We start from the raw sequence: 16,048 nt of genomic DNA, 5'->3' as shown, positions 1-16,048 counted from the left end.
GACATCCATTTTTAAAATTAGACATGTCTAAAGAAGCACACTCGAATAAAAGCCTCAAGAAATGCAAAGAAGGAATTGCTCCAGGGCTCTAATGGCGATGGGGACCATGGTAAAGCCTTTGGATATGAGTGGAAAATTAATTCATCTTATAATTCACTAAGATGTGTGTTTGCTTTGTGTGGTTTTCTATACGTTGTGTTTTATTTTACAATAAAAAGGTAAAAAAAACTATTTCCCAGAAATTTGGGCAAAGAGAGCACAAAAAGTCTAGAAAGTTCTAGTGATGTGTAATATATGGTGCAGATCATTCGCTGATGATGCAGTATGTACGCTTGTGGACACTGATTGTGTACGTCTGCTTTCGATGCTGGCTGTTGTCTCCAGCCCAGCTTCTTCAGTAAATTTCATGTCCCCTGGCTTAGACAAAGGATGGAAAAATCAGTTGAGCATGCATACTGATTCCTGTGCTTGACGCTGTGTTTTGGTGATATTTTTCACTAGCAAAAAGTTGACCGAGCAGCTACTCTGGGCTGGGGCCCGGACCTAGGTATTTAAAACAAAAAGAGGGGACTGGCACTGTTTCTGCATGCAGAGGGCATAAAATACAGTTGCAACAGGAGATTTTTGTTTTCCCCCATTTCATACAAGTTAAATTGCATTGGCGGGTTCCCTGAGTCTCAACATGGAACCTCTCGACTTCCCTGAACTTCAAAAAAAATATACTGGGGATAAAGGTCCTTGAGTTTATTTTAACCTAAGAAGTCCAAGGGCAGAATGAATTTGTGCCACGATGATGCTGAGCAAGTCTTCAGTGGACAATCAAATCGTCTCTCTCTCTCTCTCTCTTTTTCTGTTTCATTCTTTTGTGTTTTGCTTTTGAATAATAATGGATGGTTCAAAGCGTGGTGCTTGTTATTTCTCAATAAAAAGCAATATTATCGTTTTGCAATACAAATATTGAATCAGTATGTTGTACACCCGAAGCTAATATAATGCTATGTGTCAATATACCTCAATTTAAAAAATTGAAGAGAAGTAGTTCCTTGTAGTAAGTGATAAGAATGTAAGGGTGAATTAACTTTATTCAGCAATTAATAATACATTTCTTAAGATTCTGGGTTGGCTCTCTGTCTACATCTTCATTTTCACAGCAAGCCTCTCAAGCAGTTGCTATAATCACTCCCACTTTGCAGATGTCAAAAGAGAAGTTCCAGTGGTTGTGATTTGCCTGAGGACATCCCCCAAATTAGGTGGTCGGGCTGAAGAGTGAGCCAATATTTCTGCCTCCGGGTCCCATGGTCGTCCTTCCAAACAGATCGCTAAGGGGCCAGTTCGATTCCAGGATTCTTGTCTTGTGTTTACACCAGAGTTTGATCGCCTTTTAAAATCCTAGATCCTATTAAAATGCTAAAGGAAGGAGAGCTCTCTTTTTCCTTCTCAACAGCTTTTTCTCTAGGGAAGGGATGAGGATTTCGTAAACGAACTCTTTTCCTTTGAGTTGGTTTCTTAAACGTTAATTTCCTCTGATCTCTGAGCTTTAGACTTATTAGTGATGGAGAAGAACTCAACAGGAGTTTCCAGACACCACCATCTATGGCAGTTTTCCAGTTGATGGTTCAACCCCATGAAACTAAGTCTCTCAGGGCAAGTGCAAAAAAAATAGCAGTAAGAGGAGGTGAAAATAAGGAAATGATTCAAAAGAAGAGCCGATTTAGCAAGGCTTCTTCCCCTGTTTTATTTCCCTCAGTGCCAACAATTCGCCATGATCCAGGTCCTTGTGTCCGTTCATCTCGCGCACCCCTGGAGAGTGGACAGGGTTAAACTGTTTACAGAGAAAGCTTTTGCCTTTACTTGATGCTAAGGACAAATAAACAATCAGTGATGCAAATACCACAAGCAGCGGACCCGTGAGCTACATGTGTGCTAATTACTCAAGTATTTCCTACAGCAGCAGGCGTCAACGTGCACGTTGGGCCATGTTTGGGAACACTTGGATTTGGGGATGATTCTAGTCCACCCTTTTCTAAAACCCCTTACTCTCTTAAATAATCTTTATTCATTTTCTCTAGCCAGAAAAATGGAAGCTCTCCAAATACCGGCCCAGGCAGAATAGTAGGCAAAGCAGGAGGAAAGGGAGGAGATGAGAAGAAAGATGGTCTCCAACTCAACCCCATTGCTGGTGGCTCCTTTTACACGGGCGAATTCCTGGGCACAGGGACTTGGGTGCATTTTCCCTTAGTGCGTCTCAAACGAAAGTCCACCATTCACCCACTTCTCCAGGCTCTGAATTGTCGCGAATTCATATCAGAAGCAGAGAGGGTGCGTTTCCATTCCAACTCTCCAGCTGTCACCCACTTCCTCTTCTTCCTTCCAGTTAGCTCACACTATGGCAAAATAACCCCGTGACTCAAAACAAGGGTATCCTTGGGAAATTCTGGTCTGGGTGGGGTTTTTCTCCTCAGAATTCAGTGAATTTAACTTGAAAGCTTTTTGAAAATAAATATAAAAGTAGGAACTTAACAGAGTAAAACTAGAAAGGCTGAGGTTAGAAGTAGCCGGTGACAACAGCTTTCTGCTAACACCCGTGTGCCTGAGTGACCGTGGTTCTTCACGCGGCTCCAAGGGCATTACAAGGCTCTACAAGGATCAGCCCATTGTGTGGTTGGAAGGTTCACTCATGAGCTGTGCTTTCTCAGTGGGAACTTCTGAATCCTCAGAGGACAATGCACACATTGTAGTACACTTTGTTCTACAATAAATTATAGAACAGAATAATCTCAATTCTATGTGTGTGTGTGTGAGAGAGAGAGGTTTTATTGTTCACACTCAAGGGAATCTAAAATCACTCTTCTGGAAAAAAAAAAAAAATCCTCAGAGCTAATGACCATGGGTAACCATGCTGACAATTAGTTGTCACGAGTGACTTCAAGTTCCAGAAGAGTCTTTCTAATGTTAATCTAGGATTTTTGACTCATATCAAATGTGGAGAATTTCAAATTATGAGTGAGTGTAATCTCTTTATTATCCTAGAATGGAGAAGATTTTTAGATTTTATGTGAGCTTAAACATGTATTTGACATAAATCAAAGCGTGCCCAACTTCTGTCTTGCACTTCCCTCTTTGGTGGACCAGTGAATAATGGAACAGGGATGATAAAATAATCTTGATCATGAAAAACAAAGTCAAGAGATATTGGTTATTATGATACATGTAAAGATAAAGACAAACCATATACTGGCACAGATAATTCATAAACTGTGTCCATTCAAATTATCCATGGGGACTACAAAACCAAGGTTGTTTTTAAGAATTGTCAGGAGTTACGAAGATGACCATAGTTACACAGATACATTACCATGTATCCCCACCAGCAAGATTAACCACAGGAGTCCGCTCAGAATTATGCCATGAAAATTCTTTTGCTTCCATAATTCTTGAGTCATACTTAAGCAAGTAATTATGTGTGAAGTTCTTAAATGGAGAACCATTGTATTTTTGTCAGTAAATACCTAATTGCAGAAGAACACTTAGTGTTCTTAGTTCAGTGGCCATGGGAGAGAAAAGAAAGAATTCTGCCCAAGAGCACTGATAGAAATCTTCTGAAAATCTGTTCCAGAAATGGAAGATGGCGCCCTTCATTAAGGAGTTCCACCAGCCTTCCTCTCTGACTTAGGCTGACACCACCTTCTGTTTCTCTGTTTATTCCTAGAATGCAGTCCCAGCAGTATGTGCAACAGCGTCGAAAATTTGCAGCTGCCTTCCTGGCTTTCATTTTCATCCTGGCAGCTATGGACACTGCTGAAGCAGGGAAGAAAGAGAAGCCAGGTAAGCTGTAGGGTTATGACTACATAACCCTACATAGGACACGTAACCCTACATAGGACATACATAAGGCAAGACTGTTCATGGATTAACGTCCATCTAATCCAACTGCCTGATTTTTGTCCTCCTTCCCTCCTTCCTTCTTTCCTTCTTTCTTCCTTTCCTCCTCCTCTCCCTCCCTTTATTCTTTCTTTAGAGGAACCTAAGTGACATCCCCTGTCCCCACTTTGCCATAGGTCCTAAAATATAGCTGATGGTTATTAACACAGTGACCGTATCGTAGCTCTTGTGTACGGAATGCTGATGAGCAAGCAGGTGTCTTACGTTGAGTCTCTTCCTCAAAAGAGAGTCCTGCAGGGAATCTTTGTTTTATCTCATATGAACAAAGGGGGAAACTGAAGCTCTGAGCGATACAGCGTCTTTTCTCTGTCACTCCCAGCATCATATGCGGTAGGCTGCGGAGCTGGTGGCCTGTTTGTGTCTGTGAGGCACCACATTCAGCTTATGCTCTTCCACCTCTAAGAGAAAGGAACATTGATTTGCAATGAAATGCTAATCTGACAACCCTTACTTCTAAAAAGATGTTGCCTTATCTTTCATGTTTCCCTGTTTTTGAACATCTTTACCAGAAGTGTTTGCTTCTAAAAGGAGATGTCATTAGATCCTTTGTACAGTCTCTAGCCCCTGGAGTTACACTAATATGAGTTCTGTCTCCTTCCGTTCACCGTCTCCCTTCTCGTGATCATTCGCCGATTCGATCACTTGGCTAACGTGGGTCGAGGTGCTACGGTTCACCGGACAGTGAAGGCAGAGGTCAAAAGCACAGAGCCCGCAATTACGGTGCCCTGGAATGAATTTGTTGTAGGAATCAGAGTTTCCCAGAGGTGGACTCTTGTTCCTTTCTTCTTTCCAGAAAAAAAAGTGAAGAAGTCTGACTGTGGGGAGTGGCAGTGGAGTGTGTGCGTGCCCACCAGTGGCGACTGTGGCCTGGGCACCCGGGAGGGCACCCGGACCGGAGCCGAGTGTAAGCAAACCATGAAGACCCAGAGATGTAAGATCCCCTGCAACTGGAAAAAGCAATTTGGAGGTAAGCCCCACCACTACTGTCCTTTCGATGTAATCTTCCACTCCGGGATAATGCTTGCATTCTTCTACCAGTCCTCTTTTTGAGCCTGACTACCGTTTATTTTAAATAAGTTGATTTTATCAGATCGCAAATAACCAGATACCTTGCCTTACCCCCCAGGTTTCTCAACTTTGGTGCTACTACCATTTGGGGCCATGATGTGTTTGTTGGGGAGGGCACTGTAGGATATTGTTCTGGGCATTGTAGGATATCGAGCAGCATCTCTGGCTTCTCTCCACTGGTTTCCAGTAGCACTCCCCGCCCCCATCAACTGTGACACCTAAAAATGTCTCCAGATATTCCCAGATGATCCTTGGGGTCAAAATAGTCCTAGATTGAGAACGACTGTCCTACTGATCGGGACGTAAAACATACCCTTGATCCCTCCTGAGTGTGCCTTGACCGATCTCCTCTCCTCTCTCTCCGTCTTCTTCTAGTTTTCATTCCTTTTTTCTTCCTTCCCCCTTCTCTTCTTTATTCTCCTCTTCCTTCTCCAGACATCTTTCTGGGGGCTTTCAGGCCCCCCTCTTTTGATCTTTCCCCACCATCCACCCTGGTTAATAGATTTGCTTATCAAATCTAGCCAGGCTGCTTATAGTCAGTTTCCATCGACTTTTCTCTCGCTAATTATTGTCATTTTCCTGCTGGCCTTCTCTGCCTGTTTGGGAAGGAGTCCTTCAACACTGCCAACTTTGAAACCCACTACCGAACACCCAGATTATCTGTCTTTGCCACATTCCAGACTTTTTGTCTTTCTTGGCCTTGGAGGTACGCAGTGCCCCAAATGTTACTTACTTACTCTTTGCAGAAATGTATTCTGACCTATAAGACAATAAAGAAGGGCAATGAATATAAAGACTGTATCTTTTTCATTCTCTATAACCTTTGGGGTAATTTGTATGAATGCTGGTAAGTTCTATAAGCACATGGTGAAATTCAGATACATTTGGTCTTAAATTATATATGGGTTCTCTAAAGACCTACCTACAAAAAGTTTTTAAAAGTATGTCTTAAAGAATGAATGCCTAGAATATATAAAGAACTCACAAAACTAAGAATCCAGTTAGATAGAGAGTAAAAGACATGGACAAATATTTTACCATAGATGAGATACAGGTGACAAACAAACACTTGACAAGTTGTTGAACATCTATCTCTTCCGCGCTAGGGAAATGAGAATGAAAACCAGTGAGATGTCACCGTATATCACATACCTATCAGAAGAGCTAAAATGACAAATAAGACCCAATGCTAGAGAGGAGGTAGAGAAACTAGGTCCTTCATACCTTGCTGATGGAAATGTAAAATGGTGCAGCCACATTAGAAAGGAGGATGGCAGGTTTTGTTTTGTTTTTAATAAGAATAAACATCTGTTTCCCATACAACACAGTGGTTTCACTCTTGGCCATTTATCTTAGAGAAATGAAAACTTAACATTCCTCTAAAAATTTGTACACAAATAGTAGATAGCTTAAAATGACAAAAATTAAAGAGATGGAGAAGACATGAGTGATTGCCAGGGTTTAAGGAGATGGGAAGGGAGGAAGGTGCCTAGGCAAAGGCTATGACAGGATTAACCCAAAGGACTATAGTGTTGGAACTCTTCTGCCTGTTAATGTGTAGATGTTCACTCATATCTACAGACCTGACCGCGTCACACACAACTAAATGCGCACGCGTACACACAAATGAGTGCGTGTGAAATTGGCAGAACTTGAATGACTTCTGCGGGATGTATCCCTGTTCATTTCCTGGTTGTGCTCAGGAATTCTGGTTATGCAGCATAATCACAATCGAGGGGAGACAGGGTAAAGGCTCTAGGGGTCTCTCCAAATTCTTTCTTTCAACCACATGGGAGTCTACAACGCTCTCACTACAAAAAGGTAAAAACAAAAGTGCGTCTACCTTTATGGCACTACTAGAGGAACTCAAAGATTTCTGTTTGGTCGTACCTTGCCTTTAGCGGAGTGCAAATACCAGTTCCAGGCCTGGGGAGAATGCGACCTGAACACCGCCTTGAAGACCAGAACTGGAAGTCTGAAGCGAGCCCTCCACAACGCGGACTGCCAGAAGACAGTCACCATCTCCAAGCCCTGTGGCAAGCTGACTAAGCCCAAACCTCAAGGTAGGTTCCTGTCAAGGCACCGCAGTTTTCACGTAACGTGTGTTGATGGACTCACACGGGATTTTCAGGTAAGGAAACTCGAATTTTCTGGAAGGACACCTTAGGTGAGTTACCTCAAGAAAAAGATTGAACAAGCCCTGTATGTTGAACATCACACCAGTGTTTTTCAGCAGGCAATTGATGAGTCCAGATTAGAGTCGTCTGCACAGATGGGGCGTGGGGGCGGGGATTGGAACAGCCTCCTCGCACAAATAAACAACTTAGCAGAATCAGCCAATTAAGACAGTTGCTGTGTGGTGACCGTATATTCCAAGCCCTAAACTGGGACTGCAGCCTGACAAGTATGAACAAATTCATGAAGACCGTGAGGCAGAAAATCTAAAATGAGGCCTCTCCTAGATTATCCACCGAACGTAGTTTTCATGAAGTCAGCTACATTGTTTTACATTTTTCCTATCTCCACTGCAAAAATTGATAGGTCCTGTATTTCCTTCACTTTTCAGCCTCTCTCTCTCTGTCTCTCTGTCTGTCTCTCTCTCTCTCTATATATATATATATTTTTTTTTTTTTTAAGTTAGGTTTTTACCAAGGACATTCATTGTGAAATTTTCAAATTATGTAGAGCTGTCTTTCTATTTATTCCCAGAAAGTTACACTCTGCTCTCACGCCAGGGAAAGGGAACCAAAAACAAATATCATGGCTATGGTTTTATAGAAATAGGATCCCAGCTGAGGGAAGACAAGGAGGTATTACACTCTTACTTCATGGGTGTTACGGGCTGAATGGTGTACCCTCCCCCCCACCCATTCAGATGTTCAAGGTCTAACCCTCAGTATCTTAGAATGTGACTGTGGAGATAAGGCTTTTAAAGAGGTCATTAAAGTGGAATGAAGTCATATGAGTGGGCCCCAGTCCAATCTGACTGGTATGTGAAGAAAGGAGATTAGGACACAGATACATGCGGAGGGAAGACCATGTGAAGACATAGCGAGAAGATGACCGTCTACAAGCCAAGGGGACACACCTCAGAATAAATCAACTGCTGACAGTTGATCTTAAACTTCTAGCCTCTAGAACTCTGAGAAAATACATTTCTCTTGTTGAAGCCACCCACTCTGTGGTACAGGGTAAGGCAGCTCTTACAAAGAATATGGCAGGTCTCAGGGAACTCTAAAATCTCTCCCTGGTTTGTGCTCATCTTTGCGCTCTAAAATTCATACTGGCCAGATTAAATATAAGGAGAAACTCAGAAGAACTGAACATGAAGCCCACAGGAAATGAAAAAAGGAAAAAAAAAACCCTCCAGGAATCAGGAGGATTGGCTGGCTTGCTACTGATCATCAGAAGGGTCTAACTTCACAGACCTAGCGCTTCCGTCTCTGGTGGAGTGGACATGGTTGCCCCCAGTGGTAGGGAGGCCAGATGCAGGCCAGACCTGCCGGTGGCACATCTAGGATTCAGGCTGCCCTTTCCAGATCATGGAAATGTGCCGGTTCCAGTGTGTGTTTGGAAGGTATGAAGTGAGGCTGGGGTCAGTATATGAGTGTGGGTGCCCACTTTATAAGTATTACTTGTCTGGAAACAACTGCACAGATCTAATGAAAATTAGCAGCCATGTCTATCCAGTGACACATTTCCAAAACTGGAAGAACTCAGAGATACACAGTTTTCAAATTAATTCATTTTTAAGGCAGTCAGAGAACCAAAATATCCAGCATAAATTGAGCATGGAAAAGAAAAGGAATTAAAGAAGTCCCCATGCTCGACCATCGTGGTTCTCAACCTGGGTTGCACATTAGAACTTCCTATGAGAACTTCTAAAAATCCCAGTTTCCAGGCCATAACCCAGACCACCTATCTCAGCCTCAGTAGCTTTGAAAATTAAGATGTTCCTTAAAAACTTCCAGTATCAGCCAGAATCAAGGATTACTATGCTAGTAGGAAACTCAAAGAGACTAGACACACTCACACGTGCATACACGCATGCACGTACACCTATGTCCACAGTCCATTCTGGTTCTCTCCAGTGGGTGAGAGAAACTGCAGCCTAATGAATGAGGAGGAAAGAATGAGAGGGACTAGGCAGTGGGTGGTGGTAGGGCTGGGTGGATACAGAAATCATTGCCAAGTTTGGAATAAATAGAACAAAGTGGGGACATGATTCAGAAAGACCCTTCAGGATATTTGGTGAGGACATTAAGTGAGGACTTCTTTGGACTTGGACCAGTGGATAATTGACCTTTTTACATTTTTCTCATCTGGTGATATGTAATGAAAATTGTAAGTTCAGCTCAGGCGTTCACCTTGAAAAATGGCGGTTAAAAACATTTCAAGTAGGTAAATATTCTGTCCTTTGTTTCTATATCAAAAATGAAGGTATATAATGAATTAAACATGGGATTAGCCTGAGTGAGTTCTCTATTTCACAGCACTAGGTAAAGCCCACCACGGTGTGCAAAGGTGACTCCCAAAATGGAAGACACTTTCTAGAGCATGAGCTCTTCTTTTTTTAAATTTTAATTCCAGTGTAGTTAACATACAGAGTTATATTAGTTTCTGGAAAATAATCTAGTGATTTAGCAATCGTGTATATGCCTCGGTACTCATCACGACAAGTGTACTCCTAATCCCCTTCCCCCATCCCACCCTCCCCTCCCCTCTGGTAACCAGTTTGTTTTATATAGTCAAGAGTCTGTTTCTTGGTTTGCCTCTTTTTCTATCCTTTGTTTTGTTTCTTAAATTGCACATATGGGTGAAACCCTATGGTATCTGTCTTTCTCTGACTTATTTTGCTTAGCATGGTACTCTATATCCATGTGCATCCTTGCAAATGGCAAGATTTTCGTTCTTTTTTATAGGTGAATAATATTCCGCTGTGTATCTATACCACATCTTCTTCCTCCACTCATCAATTGATGGACATTTGGGCTGCTTCCATAATTTGGCTATTGTAAATCAGGCTGCAGTCAACATAGGGGTGTACCTGTCCTTTCGAATTAGTGTTTTTGTATTTTGGGGGTAATTACCTGGTATTGTAGTTACTGAATCTTAGGGTAATTCTGCTTTTAACTTTTTGAGGAAACGCCATACTGTTTTCCCGAGTGGCTGTCCCAGTTTGCATTCCCACCAACAGTGTGTGAGGGCTCCTTTTTTTTCCACATCGTCACCAACACTACTTGTTTCTTGTGGTTTCGATTTTAACCATTCTGTCAGGTGTGAGGTGATACCTCATTGTGGTTTTGATTTTGCATTTCCTGATGGTGAGTGATGTTGACCATCTTTTCGTGTGTCTGTTGGCCATCTGGATATCCTCTTTGGAGAACTGTCTGTTCATGTCTTCTCATTTTTTATGGATAATTTGGGTTTATGGCACTCAGTTGTATAAGTTCTTTATATATTTGGATACTAACCCTTCATGGGATATCTCATTTAAAAATTTATTCCGCCATTCAGTAAGTTGTTTTAGTTTCATTGATTCCCTTACTGTGCAGAATCTTATCTTGATGAAGTCCCAGTAATTTATTTCCACTTTTATTTTCATTGCCTCAGGAGACACCTCTAGAAAAATGTTGTTATGACTGATGTCAGAGAAATTACTGCCTGTACTCTCTAGAACATTATTTCTAAAAACTGTTCTAGAAGACATCTACCAGAGTATAAGTTTCAGGAGGGCAGGGACCTGACTTGTGCTGTTCTCTACTGTATCCCTTTTGCTTAGAACAAGGAGTAGCCCATAGTAGGTGCTGAATAAGCTAAAAGAAGAAAGGTTTCACACATGAAATTTATCATATCATAGACTGGTGGAAGCTGTGGTAAATAAGTCATTTAAGTAATATTTTCATACAGTTATGCAATTACAAATTATTTTTTCCTTTTCTTCAGGAAAGAATAATTCATCAGGGCTTCCTGCTACTTTAACTCAGGAAAGAGGGAGGTAGGGAACCCACTAATTTTGAGTCAGGCACTACGGTATGATAGGCACTCCTCATTTCAGCTTCAATGCAACTCTGTGCATGAAATTGTATTTATCTTACTTTATATTTGAGAAAGCACAGGCCAGAGAGGGTAAGCAACTTATTTAATGCTTCACAGCTTATAAGTGGTGATTCAGATTCGAGGTCAGACAGACACCAAAGACCGTGCTGCCTCTGAGTATTATACACCCATGAAACTTTGGCCATGTTAGATAAATCTCGATGTCTAGAATCATTCAATAGTAGAGCTTCTGGGGACCGTGCCTGTCATCTGACGTAACCCTGGGGGAACAGATGAGGACAGAGACCATCAGTGATTCATTTAAATCCATCCTGTTGCTTAGGAGCAGAATCAGTTCTGGGCTTTCTTCTCTTTCAGTGACATTTTCTGCCCTTTTATCCCAGTCCCTGAGCTCAGACGCAGAAAGTACCTTTTTTCCCCTCCATCGTTACCTTCTCATCAAACACATCATCAGGTTCTGGTCTTTTCTCTGCCTTTTTTTTTTTTTTAATGTTTGTTTTATACACCTTTTCAGTTTGATTTCTGTCCTCTTTTGTTTTGGAAAATGGCAGTGGCTTAATAGGCAAATGATGGGACGCGCTCTTTAAATTTTAGAGTGGAACGTAAAGATGTTGGTTAGGCTATGACTACCCAGCATTAAATTGAGAAAAAGCTGGAGAATATCACTGTGACTTGATTCCTAATAAGGCCAAAAATTTAAAAGACTTGCTTGGGGGAGAGAGGGCACTTTTTTTCCTGACTTGGCACCGAAACTCTGGGAGATTACTAACTATCCCCTTATTTTAGTTAAAAATCACCTTAAAACTCATCACACTCTAGTCTGTTGGGGAGAAATGGTTCATCCTGTGGTTATGTCAATATTGCAGAAGCTCCACACTCTAGCCTTGGTACAATTTCATCGACACTAGATATCATGTTGGAAACTCTTAGTAAAGATTCTCCTCTGTTGAAACCCCACTTAATCCGAGAAGAGGTTTTCGTCCTCTTCTTCCATATTATATACCCAGAAGAAGAGAAAATATTGATATACTTAATGCAGACATAAGAACTGAAAGGTGCATAACTAGAATATAGCTTTCCTAGGGATGGGGACAGGATTGCTCTGGAGAGGTCAGTGACTGAAGGATTGTAACTGGAATTTGCTTTGTTGCTGCTAGAATCTACCAGGGATAAATTGGCGAGCAATTGCGTTGGACACTGGAGATTATCATTTCTCAGGAAAAGGGATGGAGAGTATTAATTACAGTTATTAATTAAGGAAATTAATTAAGAAAATCCTGTATCTGTCCAGGTTTTTAGTTGCAGCAAGGTCTACTCTAACTAGTTAAGCAGAAAGGGATTATTCAGGGGGAATTCTGTAGCTCAGACTCTCCAGAAGGGCCAGAGGACTTGAGTTGGATCCGGGAGGATTGCAGCAGAAAGCAACAGATCCAAGAAAAATGTCTAATCATGCCAAAAGTGACTGATGGAGCAGAAACCCTGCTGCTAAAATTACCCACAGTTCAGCACATATGCTAAGAATTGAACACCATACCTTTCCCCTCGAAACCAGATACCTTTGCCTCCCTTCTTGCCAAAATACCCAATTTCCCCAAATTTGGCCCTTTTTTTTCTGGTTGCTGACTTCGACCTCTAAGACTCAAAGTGTACCTGCTTGCTGGGAATGAGGTCACCTATAAAATTCCGCTGCAAGGGACTCTGGGAAAATGTGTCTTTAACCTTCAAAACTCTCCCTGTAAAGCCGAGGACCAGGTGAGTGTGTCTTGGATTGGTATTTAGTGAGCAGCCGGCATGGGAGTGTGTGGGAATGTTGGAATGTATGGAAGTCCTCATTGGACCTAACCCTCCCTCCTTTTGCCTAGATGAGGCATTGATGACATTTCTCGGAGAAGTTGCCAAGAGTAATGTCCTATCAGACCGTTCCCCCACTGCAGAGTGAGTTAGGGCTCTCATTATTGGAACCGCCAGTAGTTTTTTTTGTTGAGTCATTTTGGTCTTTTCAGTTTGCGGGGGGAGAAAAGGTGAGGATAATTGAGCTGTGGACAAGTGAAGAAAGTGGGAACCAGAGCCACTCTCTGCCAACAGCGCTACGTAAGTGACCAGAGCACAGAACCCTTCAGAGGGCGCGGAACGGGTCTCTAAGCCACAGTGTCTCTCAGTGGTCCCCTTGGAGGATGGGCTCACTGCAGAACGAGAAGGTAGGCAAGCTAAGTGGAGAGGGTGAGATGGCCCCCCGTGGGAGAGCCGTGGCCCTGCAGGCAGTCCGGACAGGGTGAGCAGGCGCAGCGCAGTGAAGCGGGCTTCTGGTAGTTACCACTGGAGGGCAGAGTCTGAGCTGAGGCTTGATTGGGGCTCACGCAGAAGGCCTTTGTACGAGCTGAGAGTTTCCTAGGGACTACAGAAGATGTGGCCTCATGATCATCCTAGAACATTCTAGAATCTTAAGTTATGGTGGAAATGGAAATTATTAGTTGTTACTGTTTAAACAAGATACATTTGTATCAGCCTCCAGATTTGCCTGGGACAGGAAGAGGAGGGAGCACAGGAATGTGTGTCTGTGCTACAGGTGGGCCAGGGAACCAGGGTAATCTCCCCCCCCACCCCCCACACCGTCCTGTCCACCCGATCGTACTCTGCTGTCACCAGATCCTTGTTACATTTTCCCCTGCTCCTGAAAACCCCAATTCCTTTTACTTCTTCCCAGCTATTTCTCAATGTTTTACCGTCTTGCTGCTCTTTTTTTGGACAGTTGCCTAGTCCTCTCTTAGGTTTGACAATTCATCCTTAAAGATCAAAAGGACAGCCACTGTTTCAGTGCAAGACTCAGCTGTGTGCAGGACATGGCACTGGGCAGCTGATTATAAATGAGAAAGGGGGTCAGTAAAGTGATGTTCCCAGCATTCTCAGTTCTCTCCTGCTCAACAGATATTATTTTGTTGCTTCTTTTAAAGATAAAAGAAGTTGCCAACATTTCTTTCTAGACTCTGGGCTCTGCCATCCCTTAGCAATGAGCGTGCAGATGCGTTTTTCTAGGCTGAGAGACTCTCCACTGTGTGGAGAGGGGCGGCGGGCAGCCTGGGCGGGCTCCCTTTCTCCCCGAGACCCCGACAGGTTGGTGGTTGCTGCCCTTGTATCTGACCAGAAAGAGAAGCCTGGGGACTCAGGCAGGAATTTTGTCCTTCTTGATCAGAGGGAAGCCCTTGCTCGGTTTGGTCTTAAGGTTTGATTTGGTTTTTATTCTGCTGTGGAAATTGTCTTCCAACATCTGTATTTTAGTTCCCATTCATGATACTGTAGCTGAAGTGAGGAGATCTAGTTCTTATTAGCATATTAGCAAGATCTCTTATTAGCATAACAGTTTTGTCTTCTGTAAGCTAAAGTCTACAGTGACTACCTCACCAGTGTCAGGATGGAGCGACTGTGTAAAAATGCGTGATAAACATGCAGTATTCTTAAAACTATTTCCTTCCTACCAAATGAAAATCTTGTGGGGGTGTTTCCCTCAGTACCTTTTTGGGCAAAAGAACTATGGCGATTACAACAGTAGTCATTACAATTAATATTTATTGAAAGACTTGTGTGTTTGGAGGACATTTTAGCATACTGAGTCTACACTGTGTCCTTGAAGAATCACAAAAGCGCTGTGAAATGGTTGCTATCATCATTCCTAACTTTATATCCGAGGACACTGAGTCAGAGAAGTCAGACGCTTAGCGTGAGGCTGTACAGCTGATAATACAGGTATCTCGGTTTCTTACCCAAGAAAGAATGAATTTCAGACCCAGCCCTAGACTCCCTCTTCTGTCGCATCTTTCCATCAGCAATGGCGTCAGACCCGGACTCCTCGGCAGGACAGGTGGCTCCAGTGTCCCCTGACACTTGCTCCCGATGTTGCCCATGTGCCCTGCCCCAGCCTTGCCCCAGCCCCACCCCAGCACGGGGAGGGCTGGCAGCACGGCCACGCGTGCTTACACACCCGCTTCTCCGCACCCGTGGGTCTGGAATCCTGGCGCCTGTTCTCCTTCTAGACATCATACATTTCGTTCTGTGAAATCTAGCTTGTTCGTTTGGCAAGCGCTTACCACGTGGGCCCTGTGTGAGAGTTGGCACCGGATCAGCTGCGGCCCTGCGTGGACCCACAGAGCGGTGGGAGCAGCAGAGAGAGCTCCCGTGCGCCGCGGAGAAGGTGCTGTTAGAGAGCCATGCGGTCCTCTGGCAGGGTCTCCAATTTATTCATTTATTTAGAAAATCTGTGAAGAGCCTGCAGTGGAACGGGCAGGTTGGCAGGTGCTGGGGATACGAAGCAAGTTTCCTTCCCCCTTACTGCTCTGTTCTAGTCGGGGGCGTTGTGGGGGGGGGGGTGGGTGTGGGGTAGATAATAGTGACAAAAACAAGAACTAAAAGGACAACCACATATTGGAGGAAGCGCTCTTGGAAAAGGCAGTTGGGGGAGAGAGAGAAACCAGGGAAAGCTTCTCTGAGAATAAGTCCGGAACTTGGTCTTGAACACAGAGCAGGAGCTAGCCCTGCCAGTTGCTCAATCAAACAAGGACCAGTTCAAAGTCCCTGAGGCCCAACAGGCTTTGTTTTGTTCCAGGACTAGAGAAGAGATCAGTGTTACAACCCGCTCGGCTTCCCTTCCCCTGCGGTAGGTAGGTGCTGCCTTTGTGCAGGACTGGCTGCTCTGATAAGACATTCATTCGTTCCTCCTCCGTAGTGAGTGCGTCTTTGCCTCTCTCAAGCCTGAACCTCGTTCCCCTTTGTAGTCCCGAGTCCACGAGAGGATTTCAATGAACAGCACCGACTGGAATGAATGAACCCACCCGTCCATCGGTGAATCAGGGAAGACTCCTCCCCATCGTCCTGTCTGGCTCACTAGCGCACGTCATTCATTCCCGGGCTCCAGACGGATGGAGAATCCCTGCCGGGGCAGCGTTTGCTCACCTGCAGTACGAGTCATCGGGCTGTATTACTTCCA

The 16,048-nt window shown here is 43.6% G+C and overlaps 1 protein-coding gene across 2 annotated transcripts in view; it reads left to right on the top strand.

The window, feature by feature from the left end:
* Nucleotides 1-16,048, top strand: part of PTN (pleiotrophin) — a 100,514-nt gene that overhangs the window by 72,770 nt on the left and 11,696 nt on the right. For both annotated transcript variants that reach the window (XM_080819116.1, XM_080819115.1), the window contains exons 2-4: nt 3,710-3,825; nt 4,736-4,909; nt 6,912-7,073. In XM_080819116.1, the coding sequence (XP_080675242.1) occupies nt 3,711-3,825; nt 4,736-4,909; nt 6,912-7,073 (451 nt within the window). In that variant the 5' untranslated portion in view covers nt 3,710. The remainder of the gene's footprint in view (nt 1-3,709; nt 3,826-4,735; nt 4,910-6,911; nt 7,074-16,048) is intronic.

The sequence above is a fragment of the Martes martes genome, assembly GCF_963455335.1.
Source record: "Martes martes genome assembly, chromosome: 11".
Classification (NCBI taxonomy): domain Eukaryota; kingdom Metazoa; phylum Chordata; class Mammalia; order Carnivora; family Mustelidae; genus Martes; species Martes martes.
Note: the sequence above shows the minus strand (reverse complement) of the source record. Positions and strands in the feature narration are given on the sequence as shown.